The sequence below is a fragment of the Desmodus rotundus genome, chromosome 9 (genome assembly GCF_022682495.2).
Source record: "Desmodus rotundus isolate HL8 chromosome 9, HLdesRot8A.1, whole genome shotgun sequence".
NCBI classification, from domain to species: domain Eukaryota; kingdom Metazoa; phylum Chordata; class Mammalia; order Chiroptera; family Phyllostomidae; genus Desmodus; species Desmodus rotundus.
Genome location: NC_071395.1, coordinates 58,929,830 through 58,945,360, shown reverse-complemented (window position 1 = coordinate 58,945,360; position 15,531 = coordinate 58,929,830). Strand labels below are relative to the sequence as shown.

Genomic DNA, 15,531 nt, shown 5'->3' with positions numbered 1-15,531 from the left:
GATGTTTCTCTCCCTCTCACTCCCTTTCTCTAAAAGTAAATAAATAAAATCTTTAAAAATAGAAAAGTTAAAACAAAGAAACAAGTTCAAACATAGTTTGTGCTTACAAATTGTATAGCTTATTGTAAAATTGGAAAATTCCCCGAAGTGACCTAAAGATGCTATACCACCTCTATAAAAAAATCCCAGCTGATCCTATTTCAGAAATTGACAAGCTGATCTTAAAATTTACATGGAAATTTAAGATATTCACAGTAGACTAAACAATCTGGACCAACAAGACCAAAGTTAGAGGTCTCATAGTTTCTGACTTCTCACTTGCAATGAGGCTACAGTAATCAAGGAAGTGCAGTATTAACATACGGGTAAATGTATAGACATATGAAGTAGAATTAGGAGTCCAGGAGAAAATATATACATGTGTGTTCAACTCATTTTCACAACGGTACCAAACAATTTAATGGGTAAAGCATAGTACCTTCAACAAATTGTATTGTAACAACTGGATAGCCACAGGCACAGAATGAAGTTGGACCACTATCTAATACCTCAAATTACCTCAAGTGGTTTATTTTTTTTTAGTTTTATTTTTTTTATTGTTGTTCAATTACAGTTGTCTGCATTTTCTCCCCACCCCTCCGCCCCACCCCCGCCAAACCCACCTCCCTCCCCCACCTCCACCCTTCCCCTTGGTTTTGTCCATGTGTCCTTTATAGTAGTTCCTGGAAGCCCCTCTCCCCACTACCCCCTCCCCACTCCCCTCTGGCTATTGTTAGATTGTTCTTAACTTCAATGTCCCTGGTTATATTTTGTTTGCTTTTTTCTTTTGTTGATTATGTTCCAGTTAAAGGTGAGATCATATGGTATTTGTCCCTCACCACCTGGCTTATTTCACTTAGCATATGTAAGAAAAATTTAATACAAGGTCACAAAGATTAATATTTTATTTTTAGAGACTTTAAAACTCTAAAAATAAAATATTAATCTTTGTGACCTTGTATTAAATTTTTCTTACATAGTATACAAAAACATAAGCCATAAAATGCTAAAAATATATACATTAGAATACATAAAAATTAAAACATATTTGTAAATTAAAATGTAAAGGAAATCATCAATAAAGCAAATAGGCAACTCACAAAGAAAAGAATTGCAAATCATAGAGTGGATTAGAGTCTAATATCCAGAATACTATAAATAAACAAAGCTACCACCTCAACAAAAGGACAAATAACCTCATAAAAATGAGCAAAGAATCTGGGTGGACATTTCCTCAAAGAAAATATTCAAATGAAAATAATCACATAAAAAGATGTATATCATCGGTAGTTATTGAAAAATGCCAATCAACACCACAATGAAATACCACTTTATACCCTAGTAGATGGTTGTAATGTATAAGAAAAATAGAAAACAACAAGAATGTATGATAATGTAGAGAATTTGGAACCCTACTATACTAAACGTAGAAATCCAAACTTTGTTAGCCACTTTGGAAAGTTTGGCAATTCTGCAAAAAGTTAAATATAAAGTTACCATATCATCAAGCAGTTCTACTCCTAGGTATATACTCAAGATATTGGAAAGCATGTGTTCATAAAAAACTTTGTATAGCCCTGGCCAGGTGGCTCAGCTGGTTGGAATGTCATCCCAAACACCAAAAACTTATGGGTTCAATTCCGGGTCAGGGAATGTAACTAGGTTGCAGGTTCAATCCCTAGTCAGGGTGCATATGGGAGGCAACCAATTGATGTTTCTCTCTTTTTTTTAATATATTTATTGATTATGCTATTACAGTTCTCCCATTCCCCCCCTCACTCCACTCCATCCTGCCCACCCCCTCCCTCCCTCATTCCCCCCCTATAGTTCATGTCCATGGGTCATACTTATAAGTTCTTTGGCTTCTACATTTCCTACACTATTCTTACCCTCCCTCTGTCTATTTTCCACCTATCATCTATGCTATTTATTCTCTGTACCTTTCCCCCCCTCTCCCTCTCCCACTCCCCTATTGACAACCCTCCATGTGATCTCCATCTCTATGGTTCTGTTCCTGTTCTAGTTGTTTGCCTAGTTTGCTCTTGTTTTTGTTTTAGGTGCGGTCATTAATAACTGTGAGTTTGCTGTCATTTTTACTGTTCATATTTTTTACCTTCTTTTTCTTAGGTAATTCCCTTTAACATTTCATATAATAAGGGCTTGGTGATGATGAACTCCTTTAACTTGACCTTATCTGAGAAGCACTTTATCTTCCCTTCCATTCTAAATGATAGCTTTGCTGGATACAGTAATCTTGGATGTAGGCCCTTGCCTTTCATGACTTGGAATACTTCTTGCCAGTCCCTTCTTGCCTGTAAGGTCTCTTTGGAGAAATCAGCTGACAGTCTTATGGGAACTCCTTTGTAGGTAACTGTGTCCTTTTTTCTTGCTGCTTCTAAGATTCTCTCCTTCTGTTTCATCTTGGGTAATGTAATTATGATGTGCCTTGGTGTGTTCCTCCTTGGGTCCAGCTTCTTTGGGACTCTCTGAGCTTCCTGGACTTCCTGGAAGTCTATTTCCTTTGCCAGACTGGGGAAGTTCTCCTTCATTATTTGTTCAAATAAGTTTTCATTTTTTTGTTCTTCCTCTTCTCCTTCTGGCACCCCTCTAATTCGGATGTTGGAACGTTTCAAGATGTCCTGGAGGTTCCTAAGCCTCTCCTCATTTTTCCGGATTCTTGTTTCTTCATTCTTTTCTGGTTGGATGTTTCTTTCTTCCTTCTGGTCCACACCGTTGATTTGAGCCCCTCAAATCCTTCTCATCACTATGAGAAGTGGTACATTTTCCTTTGTTTCTCTTAGCATAGGCTTCATTTTTTCATCTGGTTTTCGAACAGATTCAACCAATTCTGTGAGTGTCTCGATAACCAGTGTTTTGAACTGTGCATCTGATAAGTTGGCTATCTCTTCCTCACTTAGTTGTATTTTTTCTGGAGCTTTGAAGTGTTCTGTCATTTGGACCATTTTTTCTTTTTTTGGTCTTGGCGCGTCTGTTACTTAAAGGGGCAGAGCCTTAGGTGTTCACCTGGGCGAGGTAATGCTGGTCACTGCGCTGTGATGGTATACATGGGGGAGGGGCCAAGAGGGAGCAATAGCGCCCCCTCCTCTCTCCACCGGATTTCAGTCACTCCCCCTGCTACCCACAATCAAACTGGGCCCCTCTGGTGCTGGTTCCCGAGTGGGTGGGCTTGTGCTTGCCCTAGGCCCCTGTGGGTCTCTCCAACGACCTCTCCTGTGAGGCTGGGAGTCTCTCCTGCTGCCGCCCTAAACCTCACGGCGGGCGCTTTCAATCAGAGGTTTGAGGCTTTATTTCCCTGCGCTGGAGCCCTGGATTGTGCGGTCTGCTTAGCTCCCCGCCGTTTGTCCGGTTTATCTGTGCGAGAATGTGGGGCCACGGGGTGCTACCCACTGCTCTGCCTGTCCTGTTCTCCGCCACTCTGAGTCCAGCCCTCTCGGTTTATCTGTGCGTGAATGTGGAGCCGCAGGGTCTGCTAGTGGTCAGACTGCCTGCCCCGTTTGTCCCACACTCTGCAGTCTCTGTCCCGCTAGTCCTCTCCGCCCCTGCTGCCCGTCTCCACCCCTCCTACCGGTCTGGATGAATGTTTATGTTTTATTTCCTTGGTGTCGCACTTCCTTGCTGTTCGATTTTCTGTCAGTTCTGGTTGTGCGAGGAGGCGCAGTGTGTCTACATGCGCCGCCATCTTGGTTCTTCCTGATGTTTCTTTTTTAAATTGTTGTTCAAGTACAGTTGTCTCCATTTTTCCCCCACCCCACCCAAGCCTGACTCTCACCCTCAATCTTGCCCCCTTTGACTTTGTCCATGGGCTCTTGATACATATTCCTTGATGACCCTTCCCCTTCTTTCCTATGTTATGCCTCTCCCCCTTCCCTTCTGGTTACCATCAATTTGTTCTTTATTTCAGTGTCTCTGGTTATATTTTACTTCCTTGTTTGTTTTGTTGATTAGGTTCCACTTACAAGTGAGATCATATGGTATTTTTCTTTCACCACCTGGCTTATTTCAATTAGCATAATGCTCTCCAGTTCCATTTATGCTGTCTCAAAGAGTAAGACCTCCTTCTTTCTTTCTGCTGTGTAGTATTCCACTATGAAATGTACCAGTTTTTGATCCACTCATTTACTGATGGGCACTCAGGTTGCTTCCAGCACTTGACTATTATAAATTGTGCTGCTATGAACATTGGGGTGCATAGGTTCTTTCGAATTTGTGTTTCAGGATTCTTAGGATATGTTCCCAGTGGTGGAATTGCCAGGTCAAAAGGTATTTCCATTTTTAGTTTTCTGAGGAAATTCCATACTGTTTTCCACAGTGGCTGCACCAGTCTGCATTCCCACCAAGAGTGTAGTAGGGTTCCCTTTTCTCCACAACCTCACCACACTTGTTGTTTGTTGATTCATTTATGATGACAGGTGTGAAGTGGTATCTCATTGTGGGTTTTTTTCCCCATTTTAAAAAATTGTATTGTTGTTCAAGTACAGTTTTTACAGACATTGAAATTAAGAACAAACGGACATTAACCAGAGGGGAGATGGGGGGGATAATGGGGGGAAGGGTGAAGGGTTTTCAGGAACAACTATAAAGGACACATGGACAAAACCAAGAGGTGGAGGAAGCAGGGGAGGGAGGTGGGGATGGTTGGGGTAGCGGGGAGAGGAGGGGAAAAAGGCAGAAAACTGTACTTGAGCAACAATAAAATTTATGGTGTTGCAACTTATATTTAAGACTTTTATCCATCTTGAGTTTATTTTTGTGTATTGTGTAAGTTGGTCGTCGAGTTTCATTTTTTTACACGTAGTTGTCCAGATCTCCCAACACCATTTGTTGAAGAGACTGTTTTTACTCCATTCTCTTCTTCTGCCCTCTTTGTCAAATATTAATTGACCATGGAGATATGGGTTTATTTTGGGGTTCTCTCTCTGTTCCACTGATCTATGTGTCTGTTCTTATGCCAGAACCAGACTGTCTTGATTACTGTGGCCTTCTAATATAGTTTTATATCATATATTTTGACCCCTCCAGCTTTGTTCTTCTTTCTCAAAATTGCTGTGGCTATTCAGTGTCATTTATGGTTCCATATAAATTTCTGAAATGTTTGTTCTATGTCTGTGAAATATGTCATTGGTATTTCATTGGTATAGATTGGCATTCAATCTATAAATTGCTTTGGATACTATGGGCATTTTGATGATGTTAAGTCTTCCAATCCACGAATATGGTGTACGCTTCTATTTATTAGTGTCTTCCTTAATTTCTTTCTTCATTGTTGTGTAGTTTTCTGAGTACAGATCTTTTACCTCCTTGGTTAGGTTTAGTCTTAGGCACTTTATTTTCCTTGTTATCATAGCAAAGGGATATTTTTTCCTGACCTCTGTTTCTGGCATTTCTTGGTTGGTGTACAAAAATGCCTTAAGTTGTTTAATATTAACTTTATATCTCGCTGTTTTCCCAAATACACTTACTAGGTCTAGTAATTTTTTGGTGGAGTTTATATGGTTTTCTATGCACACTACCTTGTCATCTGCAAACAATTACATTTTTACTTCCTCCTTTCTAATTTCAATGCCTTTTATTTCTTTTTCTTGTCTGATCGCTATGGCTAGGACTTCCAATAGTATGTTGAATGAAAGAGGGGGAAGCAGACATCCTTGTCTTGTTCCTGATCTTAGTGGGAAAGCTTTTAGTTTTTGTATGATGTTGGCTGTGGTTTCTTGTATGTGGCCTTTATTAAGTTGAGGTAAGCTCCCTCTACTCCCACTTTGCTGATTGTTTTGATCATACATATGTGCTGTACATTATCAAATGCTTTTTCTGCATCTATTGATATGATCATGTGATTTTTGTCTTTCTTTTTGTTTATGCCAATTGATGTTTCTCTCTCACATTGTTGTTCCTCTCTCTCTGTCTTCTCTCTCTCTCCATTCCTCTCTTTCTAAAATTAATTAAAAAGACATATCCTCAGGTGAGGATTAAAAAAATGTTTGTAAAGTATCATGAATCACCAAAATGTCAATCGTTGAGTGAATAAACAAAATATGGTATAACTTTACAATGGAATATTATTTATTAATATAAATGAATGAAATACTGATACATGCTTCAACATGAACCTTAAAAACATTATGTTAAATGAGAAAAGTCAGTCACAAAATATCACATATATTATATGGTTCCATTTTTTTATTGTTGTTCAAGTACAGTTTTCTCCATTTTCATTGTACCTCGGCCCCCTGCTCCACCCCACCCATCCTCACCTCCTACCCTTGAACCTATCCCATTTGTCTTTGTCCATATGTCCTTTATACATCTTCCTTGATAGACCTTCCCCTGTTCCTCCCATTATATAATGTCCTAAATAGGCAAAACTCTGAGGAAAAATCACTAACTTGAGTGTTGGGGAGGAGAAAATGAGAAATGAAAGTTAATGGGTATGGGTGTGCTTTTGGGGGGAAGATAAAAATGTTTGGAATTAAATTATATTAATGTTTGTACACATCTGTGAATCTATTAAAATCACCAAACTCTGTACATTAAAATGTTGAATTTCCTTGTATGTAAAATATACATATATATATATATATTTCACATGTATTTTTACACATACATATATATGCACAAACTTACTAAGCATATTCTACTTATTCCAAAATTTTGCTATTTTGGTAAAAGATGCAACAGATTATAATCAATGGTGCATATCATTAAAGCACAAGTCTGGTTTCAGTTTAAACATGCATTTATAGAGCAATAATACATTACAAAGTGAATATTGGCATTTAATAATGTATACAGAAATTAAGGTAATCTCTGTGAATCAAGCAAAGATTGCTTTCAATTTCAAGGATGTAGATGATCAAGTTATACAAACTACAATAATTAATAACAATTTGGTTATGTTAAAGTGTGGGTACTCCATGGAATATTAAAGCAATTGTTGTGAGATATTTACAGACCATGAATTCTCATCAAGAAAACTTTCCCCCCTATTTTTGTAGGATATCAATTCTTCAGAGTTGTATTAAGAAATCATGGTTATTATATTCAGAAAATGATAGTGTTCTAATAGCTTCAAATTGATTCTAGTTATTAATACAAAGATTAGTAGGAGATAAAATATTCACAACAAAGACGAAGGTTGTGTATCCTAACTAGATCCTTTATTAGTTAAAATATGCATTTTAATCTGAAAGGTAAAAATATGTAGAATTTTTTTAGTCTTTTGCCTCCACTTTGCCCACCTCCCAACCCCCTTCCCTCTTTAGAGAGATATAAGACTTTATTTAAGGAACTGCCAACACTAATTTCCTGCTTCTGAATGCATGGGAATTAAGTAGAAAAGAGTCAAGAATAAAAGGGTCAATATACAGGCTCAAGGAAAGGTAAAACTGAAGACAAGTACTGACTTAAACAAAGAGGAGGCTCACTGAAAGCAATGGCTCTGTTGCAAACCATTTTGTTGGGTAAAGCAAAGATCAGTAGACTCATACCTGGGTTGAAAGACAAGCATCCTAAAGTCAAGTAATCATGGCTAACAACCAGTTACACAACTGAAATTTACAGAGTGAAGCAACCTATGCTAATGTTCAAATGCAGCCCACTTTACCCATAGTGCCTGTGTAATTTTATACTAAAGTAGACATTTCGGGAGAACCAAGATGGCGGCGTAGGTAGACACACTGCGCCTCCTCGCACAACCAGAACTGACAGAGAATCGAACAGCAAGGGGGACCAACACCAAGAAAATAGAAAATAACCATTCATCCAGACTGGTAGGAGGGGCGGAGACGGGCACCGGGGTGGAGAGGACTCGCGTGGCTGTGGCGGGACTGAGACTGGCGGAGTGTGGGACAAATGGCGCAGACAGTCCGAGCACTAACAGACCCTGCGGACCCACATCTGCGCAGATAAACCGAGAGGGCCAGACTCAGAGTGGCGGAGAGTGGGGCAGGCAGAGCAGCGGGTAGCACCCCGCGGCACCAAATTTGCCCACAGATAAACCTGACGAACGGCAGGGAGCAGACCGCGCAACCCAGGGCTCCAGCTCCAGGAAATAAAGCCTGAAACCTCTGATTGAAAGCGCCCCTGGGGGTTGGGGCGGCAGCAGGAGAGACTCCCAGCCTCACAGGAGAGGTTGTTGGAGAGACCCACAGGGGCCTAGAGTGTGCACAGGCCCACTTACTCGGGAACCAGCACCAGAGGGGCCCAGTTTGATTGTGGGTAGCAGAGTGAAGGATTGAAATCCGGAGGAGAGTGAGGCGGGCGCCATTGCTCCCACTCGGCCCCTCCCCCTCGTACAGCGTCACAGCTCAGCGACCAGCGTTACCCCCGCCCTGGTGAACACCTAAGGCTCCGCCCCTTAAAGTAACAGACGCGCCAAGACAAAAAAAAAAAAAAAATGGCCCAAATGACAGAACACTTCAAAGCTCCAGAAAAAATACAACTAAGCGACGAAGAGATAGCCAACCTAACGGATGCACAGTTCAAAGCACTGGTTATCAATATGCTCACAGACTTGGTTGAATCTATTCGAAAAACAGATGAAAAAATGAAGCCTATGCTAGGAGAAACAAAGGAAAATGCACAGGGAACCAATAGTGATGAGAAAGAAACTGGGACTCAAATCAATGGTGTGGACCAGAAGGAAGAAACAAACATCCAAACAGAAAAGAATGAAGAAACAAGAACTTGGAAAAATGAGGAGAGGCTTAGGAACCTTCCGGACGCCTTGAAACGTTCCCACATCCGAATTATAGGGGTGCCAGAAGGAGAAGAGGAAGAACAAAAAATTGAAAACTTATTTGAACAAATAATGACGGAGAACTTCCCTAATCTGGCAAAGGAAATAGACTTCCAGGAAGTCCAGGAAGCTCAGAGAGTCCCAAAGAAGCTGGACCCAAGGAGGAACACACCAAGGCACATCATAATTACATTACCCAAGATTAAACGCAAGGACCTACATCCAAGATTACTGTATCCAGCAAAGCTATCACTTAGAATGGAAGGGAAGATAAAGTGCTTCTCAGATAAGGTCAAGTTAAAGAAGCTCATCATCACCAAGCCCTTATTATATGAAATGTTAAAGGGAGTTACCTAAGAAAAAGAAGATCAAAAATTGGAACAGTAAAAATGACAGCAAACTCACAGTTATTAACGGCCACACATAAAACAAAAACGAGAGCAAACTAGGCAAACAACTAGAACATGAGGGTTGTCATTAAGGGAGTGGGAGGGGGAGAGAGGGGGAAAGGTACAGAGAATAAGTAGCATAGATGATAGGTGGAAAATAGACAGGGGGAGGGTAAAAATAGTGTAGGAAATGTAGAAGCCAAAGAACTTATAAGTATGACCTATGGACATGAACTATAGGGGGGGAATGTAGGAGGGAGGGGGATGGGCAGGATGGAGTGGAGTGGGGGGGGAAATGGGACAACTGTAATAGCATAATCAATAAATATATTAAAAAAAAAAATAAAGTAGACATTTCAAATTTGTAAAAAGTTGACAAGGGTTTCAGAATCTATGAAGGAGTATTGACAAGAATGGACACTCTATGGTTTTTGAAGTTACATTAACTTTTCTTTCCTCAATAATTTTTTTAATTTAAATATATTTATTAATTATGCTATTACAGTTGTCCCATTTCCCCCCCCACTCCACTCCATCCTGCCCACCCCCCTCCCTCCCACATTCCCCCCCATAGTTCATGTCCACAGGTCATACTTATAAGTTCTTTGGCTTCCACATTTCCTACACTATTTTTACCCTCCCCCTGTCTATTTTCCACCTATCATCTATGCTACTTATTCTCTGTACCTTTACCCGCCTCTCCCCCTCCCACTCCCTTATTGACAACCCTCATGTTCTAGTTGTTTGCCTAGTTTGCTCTTGTTTTTGTTTTATGTGTGGCCGTTAATAACTGTGAGTTTGCTGTCATTTTTACTGTTCCTATTTTTGATCTTCTTTTTCTTAGGTAACTCCCTTTAACATTTCATATAATAAGGGCTTGGTGATGATGAGCTTCTTTAACTTGACCTTATCTGAGAAGCACTTTATCTGCCCTTCCATTCTAAATGATAGCTTTGCTGGATACAGTAATCTTGGATGTAGGTCCTTGCGTTTAATCTTGGGTAATGTAATTATGATGTGCCTTGGTGTGTTCCTCCTTGGGTCCAGCTTCTTTGGGACTCTCTGAGCTTCCTGGACTTCCCGGAAGTCTATTTCCTTTGCCAGAGTAGGGAAGTTCTCCATTATTTGTTCAAATAAGTTTTCAATTTTTTGTTCTTCCTCTTCTCCTTCTGGCACCCCTATAATTCGGATGTTGGAACGTTTCAAGGTGTCCTGCAGGTTCCTAAGCCTCTCCTCATTTTTCCAAGTTCTTGTTTCTTCATTTTTTTCTGGTTGGATGTTTGCTTCTTCCTTCTGGTCCATACCATTGATTTGAGTCCCAGTTTCCTTCTCATCACTATTGGTTCCCTGTACATTTTCCTTTGTTTGTCTTAGCATAGACTTCATTTTTTCATCTGTTTTTCGAACAGATTCAACCAAGTCTGTGAGCATATTGATAACCAGTGCTTTGAACTGTGCATCCGATAGGTTGGCTATCTCTTCCTCGCTTAGTTGTATTTTTTCTGGAGCTTTGAAGTGTTCTGTCATTTGGGCCATTTTTTTTGTTTGTTTGTCTTGGCGCGTCTGTTACTTAAAGGGGCGGAGCCTTAGGTGTTCACCGGGGCGGGGTAATGCTGGTGGCTGTGCTGTGACGCTGTACGTGGGGGAGGGGCTGAGTGGGAGCAATGGCGCCTGCCTCACTGTCCTCCGGAGTTCAATCTTTCACTCCAATACCCACAATCAAACTGGGCCACTCTGGTGCTGGTTCCCGATTAAGTGGGCCTGTGCACACTCTAGGCCCCTGTGGGTCTCTCCAACAACCTCTCCTGTGAGGCTGGGAGTCTCTCCTGCTGCCGCCCCAACCCCCAGGGGCGCTTTCAATCAGAGGTTTGAGGCTTTATTTCCCCGAGCTGGAGCCCTGGGTTGCATGGTCTGCTTCGCTGCCCGCCGTTCGTCAGGTTTATCTGTGGGCGAATGTGGTGCCGCAGGGTGCTACCCGCCACTCTGCCTGCCCCACTCTCCGCCACTCTGAGTCCGGCCCTCTGGGTTTATCTGTGCAAATGTGGGGCCGCAGGGTCTGCTAGTGCTCGGACTGCCTGCGCCATTTGTCCCACACTCCGCCAGTCTCAGTCCCGCCACAGCCACGTGAGTCCTCTCCACCCCGGTGCCCGTCTTCGCCCCTCCTACCAGTCTGGATGTGTTTATTTCCTATTTCCTTGGTGTCAGTCCCCCTTGCTGTTCAATTCTCTGTCAGTTCTGGTTGTGCGAGGAGGCGCAGTGTGTCTACCTACGCCGCCATCTTGGTTCCTCCTCAATAATTTTTGAAGTCCCCTGAATGCCTCTTTGTTGTGGAGACTGTAGATAAGAGGGTGTAGCATGGGAGTTAAAATGGTGTAGAAAGCTGACACCACCTTGTCCTGGTCTGGAGTACAGTTAGAGGCTGGTCTCATGTATACGAACATGGAAGCACCATAGTAGAGTCCAACAATGGACAGCTGGGAGGAACAGGTGGTAAAGGCTTTGCAGTGACTTTCCACAGAGCTCATGTGAATGACAGCCTGCAGGACTCTGGAGTAGGAGATAATAGTAACTGAGACTGGGAAAATTAGCATCACCACACAACAGATGAAAAGCAGTCTTTCAAATGCAAAAGTGTCTGTGCAAGATAAAGGTAAAAGGGCAGCAGCATCACAGAAAAAGTGATGAACTTCCACAGACCTGCAATAAGAAAAGGACAAGGCCACTGCAAGAACAATGATGCCATCAAGACAACCCAATATCCAGGAAACAACAGCCAGGAGGACACAGAGTTTCTGATTCATAAGGATGGTGTATTGAACACAGTGGCATATAGCCACATAGCGGTCATAGGCCATTACAGCCAACAGGAAACATTCAGCTCCAACCAGGGACACATAGAAGAATATCTGGGCTCCACAACTGGCCAGAGAAATGGACTTGGTGCCAGACAAGTAGTTGAAGGCCATTTTGTGTACAGTGGTGCAGATAAGTATGAGGTCCATGAGGGACAGTTGACTGAGAAGGAAGTACATGGGGGTGTGGAGCTGGGTGTCCATGTAGATGAGGAGAATCATGATAGTGTTTCCTATGAAGGCCACTGATGCCCAAAACCAGAGAGAAGAGGAAGATATGGGTGGGGCTGTGATCAAAGATCCCCAGCAGGATGAAGTTGAAAACCTGGTTTCTTCAAACCATCCTGAATAACTTGCTTTATCTTGGCATTCCAGAAAAGACATAATCTAATTTACTAATTTAGTTTTCAAATAAATATAACAGCAATGCAGTGATATCAAGTGAACAGTGTTCTGGAAATATAAGACCTTCTCCCCAACCTTCAGTTCCCTCCATTTTATTCACAATAAATTATGTGGTTTGGTCCAGTGCTTTTCAGTTGTTTCCACATCTATATTCACAGACAACTTCAATAAATACTTTGCTTATTACAAAAAAGAAAACATTATGCTAAGTGAAATAAGCCAGTTAGAGAAAGAAAAATATGATATGATTTCACTCATATGTGGAATCTAATGAACAAACTGAACTAACATGTAAGATGGGGACAGACTCATAGATGGAGAGCAGGATGACAATTAGTGGGGGAGGCAAGATGATGGAGTATAGATTGAGCAAAAAGGAAAAAGGACTTGTGGACACAGACAACAGTGTGGTGATTGCTGGGGGGAGGAGGGTATAAGGAGACTAAATGGTAATGGAAAAAGTACAATAAAGATTACATTTAAAAAAATAAAATACTTGGAATAATAAAAAAAAGAAAACTGAAGTATATGATTTACCCAAAGGCACACAGTTGAAAAAGAACCTAAGAGAAATATAATTATACGTATCTGTTACTGTTTTATAACCATCCTTGATTACAGGAAATTTATGATAAACATTTTAAAATATATTTTATTGATTATGCTATTACAGTTGTCCCATTTCCACCCTTTATTCCCCTCTGCCCGGCATACCCCCTCCCACCCGCATTCCCCGCCTTTAGTTCAAGTCCATGGGTCGTACAAATGAGTTCTTTGGCTTCTACATTTCCTATACTATTCTTAACCTCCCCCTGTCTATTTTCTACCTACCATTTATGATACTTATTCTCTGTACCTTTCCCCCCTCTCTCCCCCTCCCACTCCCCTGTTGATAACCCTCCATGTGATCTCCATTTCTGTGGTTCTGTTCCTGTTCTAGTTGTTTGCTTAGTTTGCTTTTGTTTTTATTTTTAGGTTTGGTTGTTAATAGCTGTGAGTTTATTGTCATTTTACTGTTCATATTTTTGATCTTCTTTTTCTTAGATAAGTTCCTTTAACATTTCATATAATAAGGTGATGATGAACTCCTTTAACTTGACCTTATCTGAGAAGCACTTTATCTGCCTTCCATTCTAAATGAAAGCTTTGCTGGATGGAGTAATCTTGGATGTAGGTCTTTGCCTTTCATGACTTGGAATACTTCTTTCCAGCCCCTCTTGCCTGTAAGGTCTCTTTTGAGAAATCAGCTGATAGTCTTATAGGAACTCCTTTGTAGGTAACTCTCTCCTTTCATCTTGCTGCTTTTAAGATTCTCTCCTTAGCTTTAATCTTGGGTAACTTAATGATGATGTGCCTTGGTGTGTGCTTCCTTGGGTCCAACTTCTTTGGGACTCTCTGGGCTTCTTGGACTTCACGGAAGTCTATTTCCTTACCAGATTGGAGAAGTTCTCCTTCATTATTTTTTTTCTTTTTGTTTTGTCTCTTTAAAAAAAAAATGTTTATTGTTATTCAATTACAGTTGTATGCCTTTTCTCCCCATCCTTCATTATTTTTTCAAATAAGTTTTTAATTTCTTACTCTTCTTCTTCTCCTTCTGGCACCCCTATGATTCAGCTGTTGGAATGTTTAAAGATGTCCTGGAGGTTCCTAAGCCTCTCCTCATTTTTCCGAGTTCTTGTTTCTTCATTCTTTTCTGGTTGGATGTTTGTTTCTTCCTTCTGGTCCATACCATTGATTTGAGTCCCAGTTTCCTTCCCATCACTGTTGGCTCCCTGTACATTTTCCTTTATTTCACTGTTCGTAGCCTTCACTTTTTCCTCTATTTTGCAACCATACTCAACCAATTCTGTGGGCATCCTGATTACCAGTGTTTTGATTTCTGCATCAAATAGGTTGGCCATCTCTTCTTCACTTAGTTGTATTTTTTCTGGAGCTTTTTGTGTATTTTTTCTGGGCTGTGGCACTGTACTTGGGGGACAGGTCTGGGAGGGAACCGTGTCACATGTTCAGCCCTCTGCCGGCTTTCAGTCACATCTGCCACTACGCACAATCAAATTTGGCCCTTCTTGTGCCAATTACGAGGTGGGTGGTTTTGTATACATTCTAGGACCCTGTGGGTCTCTCCAGTGAACCTTCCTGTCAGGCTGGGAGTTTCTCCCACTGCTGCAACCCTCACAGGTTTTTCAGTCAGAGGTTTTGAGGGTCTATTTCTCCACACTGGAACCCTGGGTTGCATGGTCTGTCTCACTCCCCACTTACTCCTCCCAGTTTATCCACATACAAATGTGGGACTACCTGCTCTGCCAGCTGCTGCCTCTCCCAGTCTGCCCGCTACTGCCTTGCCTGTCCCGGTCTTCTAGACACCACCTTGCCACAAGTCCTCTCTGCCTGGCTGCCCATCTCTGCCCTTCCTACCGGTCTGGATGAATGTTTATTCTTTAACTCCTTGGTTGTTGGACTTCCAGATAGTTAGTTTTTCTGTCAGTTCTGGTTGCTTTTGGTTTTTAAAATTGTTGTTGTCGTTTTGGTTGTGCAAGTAGGCACAGTGTGTCTTATATTGTGCTTTTTATTTTCATGAAATTAAATGTTATGTCAGTACGGCAAGAGTAAATGTTTTTTTCCATATCTAACATTTGGGTATAGCAGAGTGCCAAGTGCATTAAGAATGGGCTTTCACAAATATTGAAACCAGAGAATAAGTTCTTTTAGATCACAACAATTTCATTTATTTGTATAATTACTGTGTAATAGGTACTTTCACCTATTTTAATGATGAGCATGTGTTGGAAGAGTCCAAATTGTCTGCAATATGAATATATCAACATATGGATAACTGCTTAATATATAGCAAATATAGTGTTATTCTCAAGGCGGTCAAAATAAAAAACCACCAGCTTTTAATTTTTTTCTGTTAATTTAAAAATAGGACTGAGTGTTACTATTTCACATGAAACTGAAAACTCTTCCCATCTTAGCTAGAGCATTTGGTCTTTTTATATTATTTTATGCCAGTTGTTAATATAAAATAAAGAAGACAACCCTGGGAGATTCAAAAAAGATAATTTGAAGAAGAAATGTTATTTAATGTGAG

At 40.9% G+C, this 15,531-nt stretch overlaps 1 protein-coding gene across 1 annotated transcript in view; it reads right to left on the bottom strand.

Moving 5' to 3' along the window:
- Positions 1–12,378, bottom strand: part of LOC112304968 (olfactory receptor 2M4-like) — a 59,890-nt gene extending 47,512 nt beyond the window's left edge. Inside the window, 2 exon segments of the mRNA XM_024560644.2 lie at positions 11,454–12,282; positions 12,284–12,378. Of these exon segments, the coding sequence (XP_024416412.2) occupies positions 11,454–12,282; positions 12,284–12,378 (924 nt within the window).
- Between the last annotated feature and the right edge of the window lie 3,153 nt (positions 12,379–15,531).